At 39.3% G+C, this 22,099-nt stretch overlaps 2 protein-coding genes across 9 annotated transcripts in view; one reads left to right on the plus strand and one right to left on the minus strand.

Moving 5' to 3' along the window:
* TCN1 (transcobalamin 1) overlaps positions 1-22,099 on the minus strand; it is a 317,931-nt gene that overhangs the window by 24,135 nt on the left and 271,697 nt on the right. The gene's annotated exons all lie outside the window — the stretch shown is intronic.
* OOSP3 (oocyte secreted protein family member 3) lies at positions 1,927-21,264 on the plus strand. The gene is given in 9 exon segments (XM_067039384.1): positions 1,927-1,932; positions 3,678-3,759; positions 11,084-11,197; positions 11,200-11,261; positions 17,838-17,935; positions 18,328-18,395; positions 20,625-20,656; positions 20,658-20,705; positions 21,190-21,264. Coding segments are annotated over 9 exon segments (585 nt in total).

Genomic DNA, 22,099 nt, shown 5'->3' on the forward strand with positions numbered 1-22,099 from the left:
CACACCTCAAACTGCAAAAGGGAAGGCCACAGTGCATGAAGAGTGCTTAGTTAAAATGGAAAAGGCATTACATTCGTACAATAAGGTATTCTGGGAGAGAGAGACCACATTCACCTACCGTTTATTATAGTATATTGTTATAATTGTTCTATTTTATTACTAGTTATTGTTCTTAATCTCTTATTGTGCCTAATTTATAAATTAAACTTTATTATAGCTATGTACGTATAGGGAAAACAGTATATATAGGGTTTGGTATTATCCTCTGTTTCAGGCATCCCTTGTGGTTAAGGGGGACTGTACTTCCTCAGGGACACTCTCGTGGCACCTGCAGACTTGGTTATGTTCCTCTGTTATCTACACCCTTGGCACTCTGTACTTTCCTTTGTAGCACATACAAGAATTGCGATTAGTTATTTGCAGAATTATCAATATTTCTTAACTGTGTTTGTTTAATATTTGTTTCCCTGCCAGGGAGCTCCTCAAAGGCAAGGGTAAATCTTTCTTGTTCACCATTGTATCTCCTACTGCACCTTGCAGAATGCCTGCTACGTGAGAGGTTGTCAAATATTTGCTGAAAGGAACCGCCCCAGATGCTTAAACCAAATAATAAATTAATAACAGGTATTGGTCTATAATCACACTGGAATAAATGTTAGAAGGTTACATAGGAACAAACTAGGAAATAAAAGTAAAAGATTGAGGTGGTTTCCAGCAAGATTGAGAGAGAATTCAGGATTTAAGCATCTGGGGTCTGGAGTCAAGGTCACCCAAGTATTAAGTACATTAGGGTCATCTGTTATTCAGTATTTCTTTATCTAATCAAGTAAATGCACTATGAGATAATCTGTACTCCTTTTGTTTCGCCTTTGTACATGCTGTTAAACACGACTTATGTAATTCCATTTATTTGCTTGATTTACTAGAGGTGAACATTGAGGGGTGAACCAAAATGTCTAGTAAAATCCAGATCCTTCAGGGTCATTGGCTGAGCTAGACAAGGTCCTAAGAGCTTCCAAGGAGATCAGTAGATATGGCCCAGGACCAGCTACTCTGAGCTGAGCCCAAATGGCCCAGGTCCATTCCTATCCAGCATATATGGGGACAGGAGCAAGGGTACAAGTGGAGGCACATGTTCCAGATATCTTATAAAAGTTATAAATCAATCAAAGAAACTGTTCAACAAGATAGGTTCTGACCTCCTATTTTGACAAACCAACTTTCATAATGAGATAGAAAGGCAGATTTTAATTTGGAATTTTCAGAGTGCTCAGAGTTCTGGGCTGGAACAGTGCAATGTAGTGAGAGCCACCATCTGTCTCCACTCCACTTCACTCTCCTACCCATAGCCTGTGGCCCAATCTCTCCTCTCTTCCCAATCCCACTCCAATCTGTGTTGTGAGCCCCCCCCCCCCCCAGAGAGCATGGGTGTGGACACTGCAAATGACATGTCCAAGCTCTGGTCATATTTCTAGTAGGCAACTACCTTTTGGTCACCCACTGGGCCAAGGGGTACCCACACCGGGGAGGACAGACTCAGGGGAGAGACTCATGTGGGCCTTGGGTGTGAAATGAGGGTCATTTGGGTAGAAAATTCTGGAGGTTTGGGCTCTTGGTGGCTTGTCCTCTTGATCCAACACATCTTCTCCCCCAGGCGAAGAGCACAGTGGAGAAGGCCAGAGTGAAGCCCTCTAAAAGCCGGAGTCGTGAGCAGAGGTCCTTCCTTCCCAGATCTGGAGGTGATACAAAGTGGCCTGGTGGCATGCTGATTTATCCCACCCCTTTTTTCCTATTATAATATGTGGATGCCTAGAAGAAGCTACAGTTGGGAGGAGGGAAATGCTGCCTTGGGTGAAGTTTTTTTTTTTTTTCCTTTTATGGAAAGGCTTTGTTCAGATTGCTGGTTCTGGAATTAGACCCAATATCATGCTGGTTGGACTGGTCTCTCTGTTTTTGTTTTTGTTTTTTGTTTTTTGCGGTACGCGGGCCTCTCACTGTTGTGGCGTCTCCCGTTGCGGAGCACAGGCTCTGGACGCACAGGCTCAGCGGCCACGGCTCACGGGCCCAGCCGCTCCGCGGCACGTGGGATCTTCCCGGTCGGCAGGCGGACTCCCAACCACTGCGCCACCAGGGAAGCCCTGTTTTCTTTTAGATCATTCCAGATCCTCAAAAGAGCACAACCGCTAGCACAAATGACATAAATGTTTTACAGCATTTCTATTATATAGGTGTTGGAAATACCAGGAGAATGTATGAAGGGAAGTACGATTTGGAATCATTTTTTTTATTCCTCATTGATGTATCAAAGATGACATTTATGGAGCAACCTCTAGTCACATCTGGTTTTTTTTTTTTTTTGGAGGGGGCACCCGGATTTGAACCGGACATCTGGTTTTTAATTTAATATTAAGATCTTACACTTCAAAGGACATAGAGGATTTATAACGTTGGTGGTTTTAAAAAAAAGGCTCTAAGGTAAAACAGATGAAAATGAAATGGAAACCACTGAAGGGGAATTGGAGGCCTCCCTCCCTCATCAGTAGTCCTGAGGACCTCTGCTCCAGGTTTCTCAAAGTATGAGCCTCCACGAATCACCTGGGGCAATTGTTTAACATGCAGATTCCCGGCCCTTGTCCCTCTGGTTTAGACTCTGGAAATGTACATTTTTTTCAGAAGAACCTGCAGTGATTCAGATGTACTCTAAAGCTTTCAGCTACAATTAGATCCCATTGGACTGGAGTGGAACTAAGACATCTATGTTTTTAAATAACCCTCCTGATAATTTTGATAATTAACCTGAAGTTTGTGAGCCATGGAACTATGTGGTCTCTAAAGTAATGTTATCTGAGTCACTGGTTCTCAAAGTGTGGTCCTGGGACCAGCACATCTGGAACTTTCAGAAACACACATTCTTAGGCCCCATGGCAGCCCCGAATTAGAACCTGGGGCACAGCCTAGCAATCTGTGTTTTTTTTTTTTTTTTTTTTTTGCGGTACGCGGGCCTCTCACTGTTGTGGCCTCTCCCGTTGCGGAGCACAGGCTCCGGACGCTCAGGCTCAGCGGCCATGGCTCACGGGCCCAGCCACTCCGCGGCATGTGGGATCTTCCCGGACCGGGGCACGAACCCGTGTCCCCTGCATCGGCAGGCGGACTCTCAACCACTGCGCCACCAGGGCAGCCCGCAATCTGTGTTTTAACAAGCCCTGCAGGTGATTCTGATCCTGCTACGGTTTGAAAACCACTGGCTTAAAATATCTCCCTAAATGTCATTCCCCAACAATTCAATAAACACACATTGACACTCTGAACGTCTTCTCCCAGGAACTTCAGAGGGCCTGGAGAAGTCACAGCTCTCAAAGATTTGCTGGTGGCACTTTCTTTGCATTCCTGATTTCAGTCCTGGAGTGATCAGGAGAATGTCAAGTTTCAGGTGGTCGAAAGAAGTCTTTCTGTGAATATAAAAAATGGTGGCTTTTATAAAGAGTTTAATTTCGTTCTTAGTGCTTTCCATATTTTCCAGATAGTAAGCAATCTGAATCAGCAAAAACAATCCATATTCCTGGAAAATAAAACCAATCAGCACAAAGTGACTTGTAAATGCAGTCAGCTGGGTGCGGCATTGGGTATAAAATTATTCAAAACAGGCCAGGTGCTACCAAGTTCCTGCGTTTTTCCAGGGTCTTTGGTTGGGAGCTGACATCGTGAAGGCTTCATCTTTACTTTTCGGCATAATTTTGGCTTTTTCTGAGCAAGAGTCAGGTACAAAGGCAACCCTCATGTTTTGCTGAAGGTGTAGAGGTTGCTGGGTCTTTTGCTGTGTGCTAGTTTGAGTAGAAGTAACTTGCCATTTTGTTTTCCTGACTTCTGTAGTGGTGTTGCTTCCTCTCTTTTGCCCTCTACCTCCCCACCCTCCCGAAGCAAGTGATTTATCTAGTTTATCCTCATGCTTGGGAAAGAGCTTTTCTTTTTTTAATTTTTAAATTTAATTTTATTTATTTATTTTTATACAGCAGATTCTTATTAGTCATCAATTTTATACACATCAGTGTATACATGTCAATCCCAATCGACCAGTTAAGCCCACCACCCCCACCCCCACACCTGGCTTTCCCTGGCTTTTTCTACATCTGTGTCTCAATTTCTGCCCTGCAAACCGGTTCATCTGCACCATTTTTCTAGGTTCCTCATATATGTGTTAATATACGATATTTGTTTTTCTCTTTCTGACTTACTTCACTCTGTATGACAGTCTCTAGATCTATCCACGTCTCAACAAATGACCCAATTTCGTTCCTTTTTATGGCTGAGTAATATTCCATTGTATATATGTACCACATCTTTATCCATTCGTCTGTTGATGGGCATGTAGGTTGCTTCCATGACCTGGCTATTGTAAATAGTGCTGCAAGGAACATTGGGGTGCATGTGTCTTTTTGAATTATGGTTTTCTCTGGGTATATGCCCAGTAGTGGGATTGCTGGATCAGATGGTAATTTTATTTTTAGTTTTTTAGGGAACCTCCATACTGTTCTCCATAGTGGCTGTATCAATTTACATTCCCATCAACAGTGCAGGAGGGTTCCCTTTTCTCCACACCCTCTCCAGCATTTGTTGTTTGTAGATTTTCTGATGACACCCATTCTAACTGCTGTGAGGCGGTACCTCATTGTAGTTTTGATTTGCATTTCTCTAATAATTAGTGATGTTGAGCAGCTTTACATGTGCTTCTTGGCCATCTGTATGTCCTCTTTGGAGAAATGTCTATTTAAGTCTTCTGCTCATATTTGGATTGGGCTGTTTGTTTATTTACTATTGAGCTGCATGAGCTGTTTATATATTTTGGGGATTAATCCTTTGTCTGTTGATTCGTTTGCAAATATTTTCTCCCATTCTGAGGGTTGTCTTTTCGTCTTGTTTATGGTTTCCTTTGCTGTGCAAAAACTCTGAAGTTTCATTAGGTCCCATTTGTTTATTTTTGTTTTTATTTCCATGACTCTAGGAGGTGGATCAAAAAAGATCTTGCTGTGATTTATGTCAAAGAGTGTTCTTCCTATGTTTTCCTCTAAGAGTTTTATAGTGTCCGGTCTTACATTTAGGTCTCGAATCCATTCTGAGTTTATTTTTGTGTATGGTGTTAGGGAGTGTTCTAATTTCATTTTTTTACATGTAGCTGTCCAGTTTTCCCAGCACCACTTATTGAAGAGACTGTCTTTTCTCCATTGTATATCCTTGCCTCCTTTGTCATTGATTAGTTGACCATAGGTGCGTGGGTTTATCCCTGGGCTTTCTATCTTGTTCCATTGATCTATGTTTCTGTTTTTGTGCCAGTACCATATTGACTTGATTACTGTAGCTTGATAGTATAGTCTGAAGTCAGGGAGTCTGATTCCTCCAGGTCCATTTTTTTCCCTCAAGACTGCTTTGGCTATTCAGGGTCTTATGTGTCTCCATACAAATGTTAAGATTTTTTGTTCTAGTTCCATAAAAAATGCCATTGGTAATTTGATAGGGATTGCATTGAATCTGTAGATTGCTTTGGGTAGTATAGTCATTTTCACAATATTGATTCTTCCAGTCCAAGAACATGGTGTGTCTCTCCATCTGTTGGCATCATCTTTAACTTCTTTCAGCAGTGTCTTATAGTTTTCTGCATACAGGTCTTTTGTCTCCCTAGGTAGGTTTATTCCTCAGTATTTTTTTCTTTTTGTTTCAATGGTGAGTGGGAGTGTTTCCTTAATTTCTCTTTCAGATTTTTCATCATTAGTGTATAGGAATGCAAGAGATTTCTGTGCATTAATTTTGTATTCTGCAACTTTAACAAATTCATTGATTAGCTCTACTAGTTTTCTGGTGGCATCTTTAGGATTCTCTATGTATAGCATCATGTATTATGCAAACAGTGACAGTTTTACTTCTTCTTTTCTGATTTGGATTCCTTTTATTTCTTTTTCTTCTCTGATTGCCGTGGCTAGGACTTCCAAATCTATGTTGAATAATAATGGTGAGAGTGGATATCCTTGTCTTGTTCCTGATCTGAGAGGAAATGCTTTCAGTTTTTCATCATTGAGAATGATGTTTGCTGTGGGTTTGTTGTATATGGCCTTTATTATGTTGAGGTAGGTTCTCTCTATGCCCAGTTTCTGGAGAGTTTTTATCATAACTGGGTGTTGAATTTTGTGAAAAGCTTTTTCTGCATCTATTGAGAGGATCATATGGTTTACTTCTTCAATTTGTTAATATGGTGTATCACATTGATTTGCATATATTGAAGAATCCTTGCCTCCCCGGGATAAATCCCACTTGATCATGGTGTATGATCCTTTTAATGTGTTGTTGGATTCTGTTTGCTAGTATCTTGTTGAGGATTTTTGCATCTATATTCATCAGTGATATTGGTCAGTAATTTTCTTTTTTTGTAGTTTCTTTGTCTGGTTTTGGTATCAGGGTGATGGTGGCCTCATAGAATGAGTTTGGGAGAGTTCCTTCTTCTGCAATTTTTTTGGAAGAGTTTGAGAAGGATGGATGTTAGCTCTTCTCTAAATGTTTGATAGAATTCACCTGTGAAGCCATCTGGTCCTGGACTTTTGTTTGTTGGAAGATTTTTAATCACCGTTTCAATTTCATTACTTGTGATTGGTCTTTTCATATTTTCTATTTCTTCCGGGTTCGGTCTTGGAAGGTTACACCTTTCTAAAAATTTGTCCATTTCTTCCAGGTTGTCCATTTTGTTGGCATAGAGTTGCTTGTAGTAGTCTCTAAGGATGCTTTGTATTTCTGTGGTGTCTGTTGTAACTTCTCCTTTTCATTTCTAATTTTATTGATTTGAGTCCTCTCCCTCTTTTTCTTGATGAGTCTGGCTAATGGTTTATCAATTTTGTTTATCTTCTCAAAGAACCAGCTTTTAGTTTTATTGATCTTTGCTATTGTTTTCTTTGTTTCTATTTCATTTATTTCTGCTCTGATCTTTATAATTTATTTCCTTCTGCTAACTTTGGGTTTTGTTTGTTCTTCTTTCTCTAGTTCCTTCAGGTGTAAGGTTAGATTGTTTATTTGAGATTTTTCTTGTTTCTTGAGTAGGCTTGTATAGCTATAATCTTCCCTCTTAGAGCTGCTTTTGCTGCATCCCATAGGTTTTGGATTGTCGTCTTTTCATTGTTATTTGTCTCTAGATATTTTTGGATTTCCTCTTTGATTTCTTCAGTGATCTCTTGGTTATTTAGTAACGTATTGTTTAACCTCCATGTGTTTGTGTTTTTTACATTTTTTCCCCTGTAATTCATTTCTAATCTCATAGCACTGAGGTCAGAAAATATATTTTATATGATTTAAATTTTCTTAAATTTACTGAGGCTTGATTTGTGACCCAAGATGCGATCTATCAGGCAGAATGTTACGTGCGCACTTGAGATGAAAGTGTAATCTGCTGTTTTTGGATGGAATGTCCTATAAATATCAATGAAATCTATCTGACCTATTGTGTCATTTAAAGCTTCTTTTTCTTTATTTCTTTTCATTTTGGATGATCTGTCCATTGGTGTAAGTTGCCTTATGTATTGAGGTGCTCCTATGTTGGGTGCATATATATTTATAATTGTTATATCTTCTTCTTGGATTGATCCCTTGATCATTATGTAGTGTCCTTCCTTGTCTCTTATAACATTCTTTATTTTAAACTCTATTTTATCTGATATGAGTATTGCTACTCCAGTTTTCTTTTGATTTCCATTTGCATGGAATATCTTTTTCCATCCCCTCACTTTCAGTCTGTATGTGTCCCTAGGTCTGAAGTGGGTCTCTTGTAGACAGCATATATATGGGTCTTGTTTTGGTATCTATTCAGCAAGCCTGTGTCTTTTGGTTGGAGCATTTAATCCATTCACGTTTAAGGTAATTATTGATATGTATGTTCCTATGAGCATTTTCTTAATTGTTTTGAGTTTGTTTTTGTTGTCATTTTCTTCTCTTGTGTTTCCCACTTAGAGAAGTTCCTTAAGCATTTGCTGTAGAGCTGATTTGGTGGTGCTGAATTCTGTTAGCTTTTGCTTGTCTGTAAAACTTTTGATTTCTTTATGGAATCTGAATGAGATCCTTGCTAGGTAGAGTAATCTTGGTTGTAGGTTCTTCCCTTTCATCACTTTAAGTATATCATGCCACGCCCTTCTGGTTTGTAGAGTTTCTGCTGAAAAGTCAGCTGTTAACCTTATTGGAGTTCCCTTGTATGTTATTTGTCATTTTTCCCTTGCTGCTTTCAATAATTTTTCTTTGTCTTTAATTTTTGCCATTTTGATTATTATGTGTCTTGGCGTGTTTCTCCTTGGGTTTATCCTGTATGGGACTCTCTGCGCTTCCTGGACTTGGGTGGCTATTTCCTTTCCCATGTTAGGGAAGTTTTCGACTATAATCTCTTCAAATATTTTCTTGGGTCCTTTCTCTCTCTCTTCTCTTTCTGGGCCCCTAAAATGTGAATGTTGGTGTGTTTAATGTTGTCCCAGAGGTCTCTTAGGCTGTCTTCATTTCTTTTCATTCTTTTTTCTTTATTCTGTTCCGCAGCAGTGAATCCCACTGTTCTGTCTTCCAGGTCACTTATCTGTTCTTCTGCCTCAGTTATTCTGCTATTGATTCCTTCTGGTGTAGTTTTCATTTCAGTTATTGTACTGTTCATCTCTGTTTGATTTGTTCTTTAATTCTTCTAGGTCTTTGTTAAACATTTCTTGCATCTTCTTGATCTTTGCCTGCATTCTTTTTCTGAGGTCCTGGATCATCTTCACTATCATTTTTCTGAATTCTTTTTCTGGAAGTTTGCCTATCTCCACTTCATTTAGTTGTTTTTCTGGGGTTTTATTATCTTGCTCCTTCATCTGGTACATAGCCCTCTGCTTTTTCATCTTGTCTATCTTTCTGTGAACGTGGTTTTTGTTCCACAGGCTGCAGGATTGTAGTGCTTCTACTGTCTGCCCTCTGGTGGATGTCAAGAGCTATTTTTTACTTTTCTTTTTAGATGTAGGTATTTTCCACTGCACAGCTCTCCACCCCATTCACCCTGCCTGGGGGAAAAGATTTCCCTGCTTGAAGTTTCAGCTTTCTTTTCCATGTCCCATCGTGATCTACTCATTTTCCAGCCCCCTATCTCTGTTCATCCCCTGTCCCCTTCTTTTTATTTATTTATTTATTTTAAAAAATTTTTATTGGAGTATAGTTGATTTACAGTGTTGTGTTAGTTTCAGGTGTGCAGCAAAATGAATCAGTTATACATATACATGTATCCACTCTTTTTAAGATTCTTTATAGTTTATTACAGAGTATTGAGTAGTGTTGCTTGTGATATACAGCAGGTCTTTATTAGTTATCTATATATAGTAGTGTGTGTACGTCAATCCCAATCTCCCAATTTATCCCCCCAACCCCCTTACCCCCAGTAACCATAAATTTGTTTTCTACATCTGTAACTCTATTTGATTGTTTGTGTGTTACTTCTAAATCAATGTGTGGAAACAAAGATCTTCATTTTTCTCTCCTCATTTATTTTTCCTAAGTCATAAAGTTATCTTTTAATATCTGCTTAAAAATCTTTTATATGATTTTAAAGGTTACTTTCCATTTAATCAATTATTATAAAATATTGGGTATATTCCCTGTGTTGTACAATACAATCTTGAGCTTACTTTACACCCAATAGTTTATACCTCCCACTCTCCCACCCCTATAATGCACCCACCTCCAGTAACCGCTAGTTTGTTCTCTATACCTGTGAGTCTGCTTCTTTTTGTTATATTCACTAGTTTGTTGTATTTTTTAGATTCCACATATAAGTGATATCATACAGTGTTTATCTTTCTCTGTCTGACTTATTTCATTTAGCATAATGTCCTCCAAGTCCATCCATGTTGCTGCAAATGGCAAAATTTCATTCTTTTTTATGGCTGAGTAGTATTCCATTGTATATATGAATATCTGTGTATACACAGACACACACATACATACCATGTCTGTTGATGGACACTTAGGTTTCTTCCATGTCTTGGCAATTGTAAATAATGCTGCTATGAACATTGGGGTCCATGCATCTTTTTGAGTTAGTGTTTTTTTCTTTTCTTTTCTTTGTTTCTTTATTTTTTCTTTTTTTTTTTTTTTGGTAATATCTGTTGTTTTATATGCAACCCACTTACTTTGTCCATGTGTCAGACCTGTGGCTTACTTTACAGTCATTGTTTCTCACCTAAACTATATATCTCTTTCTTTATTAAAAAGTCACTAGATAAGTTTACTTTCTATGTAGTACTTTAAACATTTTGTTATTTCTAGTATTTCCTTATCATGAAAATATAGTGATGGATAGCTTTATTTGTAAGAATGCCTTTACATCTCTATCTAAAAACTTCCTTAGGATATATTCCTTGCAGTAGAATTAATGGGGGCCCACAGCTGTGGATGATTCGATTTCACAGTCAGACTCACCAGACACCAATAGGTCTTAATCTAAGACTATCTTCATTTTGCTTTATAGAAGGATACAGGGCAGGAGACACAGCAGGTACAGATCTTCATTACATTGGCAGAACCATATATGGCTCGAATATATGGTTTCCTTTGTCCCTTTACCCACAAAAGGTGTGTTGGGCTGCTTTAGAGGAGGGCCAGAGACTGCAGAGAAGCTGCTGTTTTCGTGTCCCACCCATCATTTACACTGGTTTTGTCATGTAGACCCAAGGCCATCACACCAGCTTGAGGCTCCTCCAGTCTGGGGGCAGTCCCACACAGCAAGTGAAGCGGAGACAGCATCCCACGTTTAGCTTAAGTCTGTAGTTTTTAAGGAAATGGCACTGGGTGAAGGAGATGGAGGATGTCTCCAGATAAGCCTGCAAGTCTGACCTGAGGTTAATTTTCACTCACAGCTGTTATGACTTTATCTGAACAATCACACTGCATCTGTCAAGGGTGTTCTAAGGGGTATATATACATATACATAGATAAATATATATATGTATCTATATATATATTTTAATAAGAAGCTCAAATTTTCTTTCAGTGTCCTCTAGGACAAAAATTTCTATCTGAATCTTTCTTTTTTGGATTCTTTCAACAGTGTCCATACAGTGTACTTCTTCTACATTCTGGGCTGTTGTTCCACTGACTCTACTTGGTCAAGGCCGCCTCTTGCATTCTGATGAAGTGTCTCTGGGAACTGGCTGTCCCGTCACCAGATAACTGAAAAGAGGTATGAGTTTAATTATTTTGTGATTGAGTGTGGGATTCAGAAGGAGGTAAGAGCTGTGACCATTTCAAAATAACAAACTACCCCCCCATCTTACCTTGCAGTGGCTGCTGTGCTTAGCTGGTGCAAGATGGGTTGGGTCAAGGTCAAAGCCAAAGGTGAAGAACCTGCTCATTTTTATGACACTTGAATTTGATACTTTTAGAATTGAAAGACCAATGGGACCCAGGAATTGGCCTTGAAGAGCTCATGGCCCATTGGGGAGAATACATTGCCATATATTTTATTATGACTTTTCAAGTACTCATACATCTTTGGTCCTTAGATCTCCTAAAGTCTAGAAACACTGAAAAGAAGGTATCATTCCCAGTTTTCATATTAAGTAACTGAGGCTAAAAAGGCTAACAATTTACCCCAAGTCATGCAGCTGTCCAACAGAGGAAGGACTGAAGCTTAGATATTGGTGAATTGAGATTTACATCCTTCTTTGGAAGAAGGAGGCAATGGAAAATTGTGGATTGCAATGTATGTCAGAGATAGAAAGCCCTAGGGGGATTCAAAAGGAGAGATCTGAGAATGTTTGATGAGAGGTGAATTTGCTAGTACTTTGATAATTTTTACATCTCTGTCCGTGAATGAGTTTGGTCTATAATTGCCCTTTCAAATATACTCCTTGGAGTTATTGGCTAAGATTGTAATTTTTTGATCCTTCGTGGTAAAACCTCCTCTATTTTTCATTTTTCTTTGTGGTTATATAGCTAGAGTGAAGTCAAGCCTAGGTAACTTGTCTAAGGTAAAAGAACTAGGGAGCAGGAGAGCAGGAATGAACCTGGATTTTCTGACAGGAACTTTCAGGCAATTCAACATTGACCTTTGGTGGAGGAAGAAAAAGTGGACTTTGCACTTAACATGAAATGGTTTTACAACATGAACTAAAAAAATATGTATGTAGAGAAACATTATATGGAGAATAACTCAACTATCTATTGAGAGGTGTGTGGATTGTGAGTGATATAAACAATTCCAGTTTCCTTCAATTTACTACTTTATATCCACAAAACTTGCTAATTCAACTTCTTTTTTGAAGTACACACATTTCTAATTTCTTTTGCCTTCATGTACCTTTCTCATATTTCAAAGCATGACTTATTATGGGCATAAGGGAAAAAACAACAAAGGCTAAAAGACTGATAACATGGCTTTACAAAGTTTATAAAATTAAATAAGAGATAAGAGCGATGCACAGAGATCAACTACAATGTTATTACAGGGACAAAAAACTATGAAATGAAACAATCCATCAGAGCTACAGATTTCTTTAAAGGTTATTTTCTCAGGGCATGAAAACTATTTTTAAAGTTTTCAGTATTACAAGACCCTTTGAAATTACACTTTTAAGGATAGATTTGTATGTGTGGAACAATTTGGTTTACGGTTTTGAAAATTCTCAAGTTCCAGGACTGAGTGGAGGGGTGGGGGAGGGGGATTTTGGTTGAACACCTTACCAAGTCAGATTCTTTGAACAAGTTTTATGGTACAAAGGATCTCTTCCTGGTGGCTTCATTTCTTTCTCAGGTTTCCTTTTATATATTATGAAGATTTTCCATCAAAGGGTAGCATCTAGAGTTCCATTAGTTAGCATTTAAAAAAAAAAGCAGGGCTTTATCACTCGGTTTAACTACCCATCATGGAGTAGGGAAGAATAGTTTATTTAAAAAATTTTGAAGTGTACAATATAGTGGTTTTAGTATATTAACAAAGATGTACAATCATCATCACTATGTAATTCCAGAATATTTTAATCACCCCCAAAGGCACCTCATATCCATTAGCAGTCACTCCACAGTCTGCTTTCCCCCGGCTCCTGGAAACCACGAATCTAATTTCTCTTTCTATAAATTAGCATATTCTCGATATTGCATATAAGTGGAATCGTAATATGTAGCCTTCTGTGACTGAATTCTTTCACTTAGCATGTTTTCAAAGTTTATCCATATTGTAGTATATAGCAATACTTAATTCCTTTTCATTGCTGAATAATAGTTCATTGTATGGATATACCACATTTGGGTTGTTTCCACTTTCTGGCTATTATGAATAGTGCTGCTATGCACATTTGTGCACAAGTTTTGAATTATCTTGGGTAAATATGTAGAAGTTAAATTGCGGGGTCACGTGGTAACACTAAATTTTTGAGGAACTGCCAGACTTTCCCAAAGTGGCTGTCTGTCGCATTTTACATGCAGTGTATGAGGGTCCAATTTTTCCACATCCTTGCCAATACTTGCTATTTTCTGTCTTTTGGATTCTGGTAACCTTAGGGGGTGTGAAATGGTATTATTGTAGTTTTGATTTGCATTTCCCTGGTGACTAATGATATTACGTATCTTTTAATGTACTTAGTGGATGAATTTCTTTTCTTTTTAAAAATTTTTATTGAGGTATAATTGACATATTACATTAGTTTCAGGTGTACAACATAATGATTCAATATTTATATATATATTACAAAGTGATCACCATGATAAATCTAGTTAATATGCATCATCACACGTAGCTTCAAATTTTCTTTCTTTTTTTTTTTTTTTTTTTTTGCGGTACGCGGGCCTCTCACTGTTGTGGCCTCTCCCGTTGCGGAGCACAGGCTCCAGACGTGCAGGCTCAGCGGCCATGGCTCACGGGCCCAGCCGCTCCGCGGCACGTGGGATCTTCCCAGACTGGGGCACGAACCCGTGTCCCCTGCATCGGCAGGCGGGCTCTCAACCACTGCGCCACCAGGGAAGCCCCAAATTTCATTTTTTTGTGATGAGAACTTTCAAGATATACTTAAAAGTATACTGAAAATATGCAATACAGTATTATTAACTAGAGTCACTATGTTGTACATTACATCTCCATCACTTATTGATTTTGTAACTGGAAGTTTGTACCTTTTGACCCTCTTCGCCCATTTTTCCCACCCCCAGTCCCTGCCTCTGGTAATCACCAATCTGACCAGTCTGTTCTCTGTGTGAGCTTGGGTTTGTTTGTTTTTGCTTTTTAAGTATATTATATATACTTTCCATATATAAGTGAGATCATGCAGTATTTGTCTTTCTCTGTCTGACTTATCTCACTTAGCATAATGCCCTCAAGGTCCATCCATGTTGTCGTGAATGGTGAGATTTTATTTTTTATGCTGGAATAATATTCCATTTGTGTGTGTGTGTGTGTGTGTGTGTGTGTGTGTGTGTGTATGTGTGTGTATATATGTTCTTTATCCATTCATTCATCAGTAGACACTTAGGTTGTTTCCATGTCTTGGCTATTGTAAATAATGCTGCAGTGAACATGGTGGGGTGCAGAAATTTTTTCAAATTGGTGTTTTCATTTTCTTCAGATAAGTACCCAGAAGTGGAATTTCTGGATCATATGGTACTTCTATTTTTAATTTTTTTTGAGGAACTTCCATACTGATTTCCATAGTGGTTGCACCAATTTACATCCCCACCAACAGGGCACAATTGTTCCCTTTTCTTCACATCCTCACTGACACTTGTTATTTCTTGCCTTCTTGATAATAGCCATTTTAACAGGTGTGAGATGATATCTCATTGTGGTTTTGATTTGCCTTTCCCTGATGATTGAGCATTTTTTCATGTACTTGGTGGCCATCTGCATGTTGTCTTTGGAAAAATGTCTATTCAGATCTTCTGCCTGTTTTTAAAAATTGGATTTTTAAAAATTGAATTGAATGAGTTCTTTACATATTTTGGATATTAACCCCTAATCAGATATATGATTTACAAGTACTTTCTCCCATTCAGTAGGTTGCCTTTTAATTTTATTGATGACTTCCTTTGCTGTGCAGAAGTTTTTTAGTTTGATGTAGTTCACTTGTTTATTCTTACTTTTGTTGCCTTTGCTTTTGGAGTCAGATCCAAAACAAAACAAAAAAAAATATTGCCAAGACTGGTGTCAAGAAATATATTGCCTATGTTTTCTTCTAGGATTTTTATGGTTTCAGATATTACAGTCAAGTCTTTGATTCATTTTGGGTTAATTTTTATATATGGTATAAGATAGTGGTCCAGGTTCATTCTTTTGCATATGGCTGTCCAGTTTTCCCAACACTATTTATTGAAGAGACTGTACTTTCCCTAATGTGTATTCTTGGCTTGTCATAAATTAATTGACTATATATATAATGGTTTACTTCTGGGCTCTCCCTATTGTTTTCCATTTGTCTATGTGTCACTTTTCTAGTATTTTATTAAGGAATTTCATATCTACATTCATACGGTATATTGGTCTGTAGTTCTTTTTGTGATGTCTGGTTTTGGTCTCAGGGTAATACTGGCTTCATAGAATGAGTTGAGCAGTTTTGTCCTCTTCTATTTCTTGGGAGAGTTTGTGAAGCATTGGTATTAATTCTTTAAATGTTTGGTAGAATTCACCAGTGAAGCCATGTAGGCTTGGATTTTTCTTTGTGGGTAGTGTTTAATTATTAATTCAATCTGCTTACTTGATCTAGGTCTATTCAAATTGAGCATATTTTGAGTTAAGTCAAATTAAGACCAGGATTTCAGGAAAACTTCCAGAGAGCTCAAATAATGACAATTCTCTGGGGATGGGATTTTAGGGAGGCCCAGACTGTCCTGTGTTCTTCGGGTTCTGCTAGGCTGTTGGTTTTCATGGCTACTATGGAGCTGGGGAGATAGGAATTATCATAGAACAAGTTAGAATGTCACAAAGCTCATTGTTCTTACTGAGATTCCACCGTTAGTCTTGAATACACGCTCCTTGGTTGGTTGCAAGCCTTAGGTTAATTTCTAGAATTGTGAGAAAGTTAAATTTGACAGTTTCTGCCAGTTTTATTTTGTCTTTTATTTTTTAGAAAAGTGGATTTGTTTTTTTATTTTAATTGAAATATAGTTGATTTACAATGTTGTTAGTTTCTGATGTACAGCAAAGTGATTCCGTTATATATATATATTCTTTTCAGATTCTTTTCCATTGTAGTTATTACAAGATATTGAATCTAGTTCCCTGTACTATACAGCTGGACCTTGTTGTTTATGCATTTTGCATATAGTAGTTTGTGTCTGCTAATCCCAAACTCCTAATTTATCCATTACCCCACCTTTTCCCCCTCTGGCAACCATAAGTTTGTTTTGTATGTCTGTGGGTCTATTTATGTTTTGTAAATAAGTTCATCTGTATCATTTTGTAAACTCCACACATTAAGTGATATCATATGATATTTGTCTTTCTCTGTCTGACTTACTTCACTTAGTATGATAATCCCTAGGTCTATCCATGTTGCTGTAAATGGCAATGCTTCATTCTTTTTTATGGCTGAGTAATATTCCATTGTGTGTATATACCCCATCTTCTTCATCCATTCATCTGTTGATGGACATTTAGGTTGCTTCCATGTCTTGGCTACTGTAAACAGTGCTGCTGTGAACATTGGGGTGCATGTATCTTTTTGAATTAGAGTTTTCTCTGGACATAAGCCTAGGAGTGGGAATCCTGGATAATATGGTAACTCTGTTTTTAGTTTTTAAAGGAACCTCCATACTGTTCTCTGTAGTGGCTGCACCAATTTACATTCCCACTAACAGTGTAGGGAGGGTTCCCTTTTGGAGAAGTGAATTTTTGGATCTTTATTCTGCTATACTGGAACTTACTACTGAATACATTTTTTTTTTTTTTTTTTGCGGTATGCGGGCCTCTCACTGTTGTGGCCTCTCCCGCTGCAGAGCACAGGCTCTGGACGCACAGGCTCAGCGGCCATGGCTCACGGGCCCAGCCGCTCCGCGGCATATGGGATCTTCCCGGACCGGGACACGAACCCGTGTCCGCTGCATCGGCAGGCAGACTCTCAACCACTGCGCCACCAGGGAAGCCCTACATTTTTAATTAATAAGAGAAATAAGGAGCACATAGTATCCATTTTCCATACTTTATATACAATTGATAGAATTTTGACTGAAATAACACATTTAATAGCAACATATGTTACTGAATGTTATATGTCTATTAAATGTCCTTGGAAATATTTTATTTACATGAGACTATTTATTGTTTAAATTAACAGGTTGAAAAGTGGTAACCCAGTATGACAATTTAAAAATGAGTAATAGCAAAAGTATACACCTAAATGTGTTTACAGAGGTTGTCCCTGTGTTAGGATTATGGAAATTTTTATTTTGCCATTACACAGTGTTTTTGAATGTCTCTCCAATAAGCACGTAGTCAGAAGACACAAAACTCCAGTTATGGCTTTAAATAAAAGTGCTTCTCTGTAATCTTTCGAGCACTGTGGTAATGTTGAAAGCCAAATCTCCAGAGTAAAATTATTAAGTAGAAGCTGTAGCCTTTGTTTCTAGCCTGGCCATTCATCATTTCAATTTCACAATTTCAGTCTCCAGAAATGCTAACTGGTGGCACCAATGGTCCAGAGCCTGAGTTGACATTTTCTTAGTGGTCTTTGCAGAAACAGTCTCTTCAGAATCCATGGGAAGAGACTTTAGTGTAAAGATCTTACATCTTGAATTGATCTGTTTCTTGTTCAAATTTCATTAAAACTCCTGTGTGAGATGGTAGGCTTCAATTAGAAAGGTCTTTTTGGTCCCATTAGGTTTTCTCCAGGGGAGTGATTTTTTATTCAGTTCTCTATTGTAACATAATGCACAAAGAGGTCACTGGAAAAATTCCTTTAAGGTGTATTGTTTTCAGGTGAGTGTCACAGGCCAGCTGGTTCTCATTTTACTTTCTATGAACTACTTGTTAAAAGTAAAATGTTTATAGTACAGGGAGATCAGCTCAGTGCTTTGTGACCCCCTAGAGGGGTGGGGTAGGGAGGGTGGGAGGGAGATGCAAGAGGGAGGAGATATGGGGACATATGTATATGTATAGCTGATTCACTTTGTTATAAAGCAGAAACTAACACACCAGTGTAAAGCAATTATACTCCAATAAAGATGTTAAATAATAATAATAATCCAGATTTAGAGGTCAAAAAAAATGCTTAGAGAGTGAAGCTCAGTGCAGTCTGGGTCCTGGAATGATTGGTGGGCACAGTTCCTCAGTCCAGGGAAATACTTATCCATGTCACTTGTTCATTGCAGATGCTCTGCCCAGATCCCCTTGGATTGTCGTTACCGTTTCCGTGTGCCCCTCCCCTTGATTCTGTGGAGTTTGGCCTTTACTGACCCCAACTGGGCCTGGGAGTTTACAGAATTTCCTCTGCCCCTATGATCGAAAGCCTGGCTCTGTTGCCTGATTCAAGGACAAACTGTGAGGCAGGATTTGACTTTAAAGCTTTCTGGCAGGTTCTGCTGAGGCTAGGACTTTGGCCGAAAGAGCACACTTTTGTTATCTTTATCTTCCTTTTCTGTTTCCCTCTTTGCTTTATTGGGAGCACTTCTATGAGAAATCCCCTGTATATAAATCTCTTTGTCAGATTCTGCTGGGGGCGAACACTACAAAGACAGTAAAATGGGTTAATAGAGCTCAAAGGTTGATACGCTCAAGATCATGTAGTTAGGAGACGGCAAGTCAGGACCTAAACACGCCGTCTCATATAGCTGCCTCTAAAGATCTGGAGATGCTTTTGGAAAAATAGGAATGGTAGACAAAGCACTCATTGCCCACTCTTTAAGGCCAAACGTTTAGAAGAAATTAAATCTTGACTTCACTGTATAATTCTTTATTCTATACAAGACCTAATGTTTTCCAATTTTGGTAACTTAGATAAATCCTGTACACCCGAATGCATATAATTGGATTGAAAGAGGTTTTTTTCTAAAAGAGAATTTGGGTGCTTGTTTAATATAGATACCATGACCCTATGGCTTTTGGGAAAATGTCCTAAACTTTTTTTTTATATTTTAAGGATCAATGAAATAACCCTTTTACTGTTCTAGTATTTTATGAGTGGAAAATTTAGAAGATCTAGGACTCTTACTTTATGCCAGTGGGAGCTGTCTTTGGATAACTTCTTCATAAGGCTATCAGAGCAAACATTCTCTATATTGGGGAATAGATTCTTCAATAGTGGGTCATTGGGAGGCAGAGGGGGAATTCTTAATAGTGTTATTCCCACTCCCCCTCCCCCCAAATCAACGGTGTCACAAATGTCAAAATTTCATTCTTTTTACGGCTAATATTCCATTGTATATATACACCACGTCTTCTTTGTCCATTCATCTGTTGATGGGTGGACTCTGCAAAATAAAGCAAACATAAAACAGACTCACGGGGCTTCCCTGGTGGCGCAGTGGTTGAGAGTCCGCCTGCCGATGCAGGGGACGCGGGTTCGTGCCCCGGTCCGGGAAGATCCCACGTGCCGCGGAGCGGCTGGGCCCCTGAGCCATGGCCGCTGCGCCTGCGCGTCCGGAGCCTGTGCTCCGCAACGGGAGAGGCCCCAACAGTGAGAGGCCCGCGTAACGCAAAAAAAAGAAAACCCAAAAAACAAAAAAACAGACTCACGAAGACAGAGAACAAACTAGTGGTTACCAAAGGGGAGGGAGTGGGAGAAGGGGCAACATAGGCGAAGGGGATTAAGAGGTATAAACTACAAGGTATAATGTAATTTACGAGGATATAATGTGCAGCACAGGGAAATAGTCAATATTTCATAACAACTTTTTATGGAGTATAATCTAGAAAAATATGCAATTTTTAATAGACTGCACACCTAAAACTAATATAATATTGTAAGTCAACTACACTTCAATAAAAATTTTAAAAAATCAAGTAGGGGCAGCATGGTGGTGGTCTTGAACCTATGACTGTTAATGTAGGGTGGAAAGCAATGAGTCAAGCCAAAATGAGACTCAATGGGTTATTTGTTTATTTAAAAAAGGTGTTTTTTTGCGGTACGCGGGCCTCTCACTGTCGTGGCCTCTCCCGTTGCCGAGCACAGGCTCTGGACGCGCAGGCTCAGCGGCCATGGCTCACGGGCCCAGCCGCTCCTCGGCACGTGGGATCTTCCCGGACCGGGGCACGAACCCGCGTCCCCTGCATCGGCAGGCGGACTCTCAACCACTGCGCCACCAGGGAAGGGAAGCCCTCAATGGTTTATTTTGAAATTTAAGCTGACATGCAGGGTTTCTCTTCTTTAAAACTTGTCCCTCGGCACTTTTGGGTGCCGCTCCAACAAGCACGATCAACAACAATCTTACAAAGTTCAAAAATGCCACTTTTTCGGGCTTCCCTGGTGGCGCAGTGGTTGAGAGTCCGCCTGCCGATGCAGGGGACGCGGGTTCGTGCCCCGGTCCGGGAAGATCCCACATGCCGCAGAGCGGCTGGGCCCGTGAGCCATGGCCGCTGAGCCTGCGCGTCCGGAGCCTGCGCTCCGCAATGGGAGAGGCCACAACAGTGAGCCGCATACGACAAAAAAAAAAAAAAAAAAAAAAAAAAGCCACTTCTTGTTCTTCCTGGAACTTAACCGACCCTTTGCCTGTTTGGATTGCCTTGGATTCCATACTTCCAACACTCCTCGGTGAGGATCCTGAGAACAGGCAGCAGGTGCTGAGGTTGATATAAGGAAAGAAAAAGCCCAAAGCTCTGCTAAGTAGTGTTTTGGTTTTGGTTTTTTGGTTTTTGTTTTAAATGGTGTCTACATGATGTCTTACATTAATTACAATCGTGTTTGGGAAAAAAATGCTATTTCCATGTGTTTATATATGTTCTGGTCTTATTGATAAATCTTCCCTCACCCCAGTTATCATGTCAGATTCATTAAATCTCCAGTTTGGTTTAAACATAATCTGATAGGCAAACCATTCACTTTAAATAGCTTTTACTGGGATAAAAATTGTCGAGTGTCTCCATCTCCTCAACCATTTCCCTCTGACGACTGGCACATAGTAGGTGCTCAGTATTCAGTGGTCACAGTGTTGGTCAATGTGTTTTCTGGACTGAGTGTGTCAGCAACTCCATTGAGCTGTTTATTAACTCCCTGTCTTTTTATTCTGCTGGTAAAGCCGTCCCATCAGTCACTTCCACTTAAAATGCCTCATTCTTTAGTTCATGAGAGTGCAAATGTGTCTCTGTTCTAGATTATTCTGTGGCAATCTTGATAACTCTGTTACGATAGCATTCTTTAATTTTAAAACCAATCGTTATAGATTTTGGAACTTTTCTGTGCCACGTCCTGAGAGGTCATCTAGAAGTTAGGGTTCAGGTAGTGCCTGATGTTTTATATGTTTTAAAAAAGTGTTTCTTATAAACAAGTGGTAATGTAGCCATTGCATATTCTCTTATGATAAGATATATATAAATATATAATTTTTATGGAGAGATGATTTTACAAATAAAACATGCTGTGTCTTTGTGGCTATGCTTTTTTTTAAAATAGAAATGCATTTCTTTTATTTATTTATTTATTTTACTTTTTACTTTTGGTTGCGTTGGGTCTTCGTTTCTGTGCGAGGGCTTTCTCCAGTTGCGGCGAGCGGGGGCCACTCTTCATCGCGGTGCGCGGGCCTCTCACTGTCGCGGCCTCTTGTTGCGGAGCACAGGCTCCAGACGCGCAGCCTCAGTAGCTGTGGCTCACCGGCCTAGTTGCTCCGCGGCATGTGGGATCTTCCCGGACCAGGGCTCGAACCCGTGTCCCCTGCATTAGCAGGCAGATTCTCAACCACTGCATGTGGCTATACTTCTTGATGTCTGAATAATAACCTCAAAACAGGGCCTAAGCTGGGAGGCTGGTGTGGAAGGGTCATTGTCACCCACACGGCTGTTAGTAGCATCCAGTAAACCACTCACAGAGGTACTGGTAGTTTGTCTGGTAACGCATTCAAATTCTTTTAGTTTGACTTCTTATGGTGAGTGAAGATGAAGTTGGAAAAGATAGAGTTGATAAAGGACTTTCAGAAAGGTGAGTGAGTGGTT

This window comes from Kogia breviceps, chromosome 7 (assembly GCF_026419965.1).
Source record: "Kogia breviceps isolate mKogBre1 chromosome 7, mKogBre1 haplotype 1, whole genome shotgun sequence".
Taxonomy (NCBI): domain Eukaryota; kingdom Metazoa; phylum Chordata; class Mammalia; order Artiodactyla; family Physeteridae; genus Kogia; species Kogia breviceps.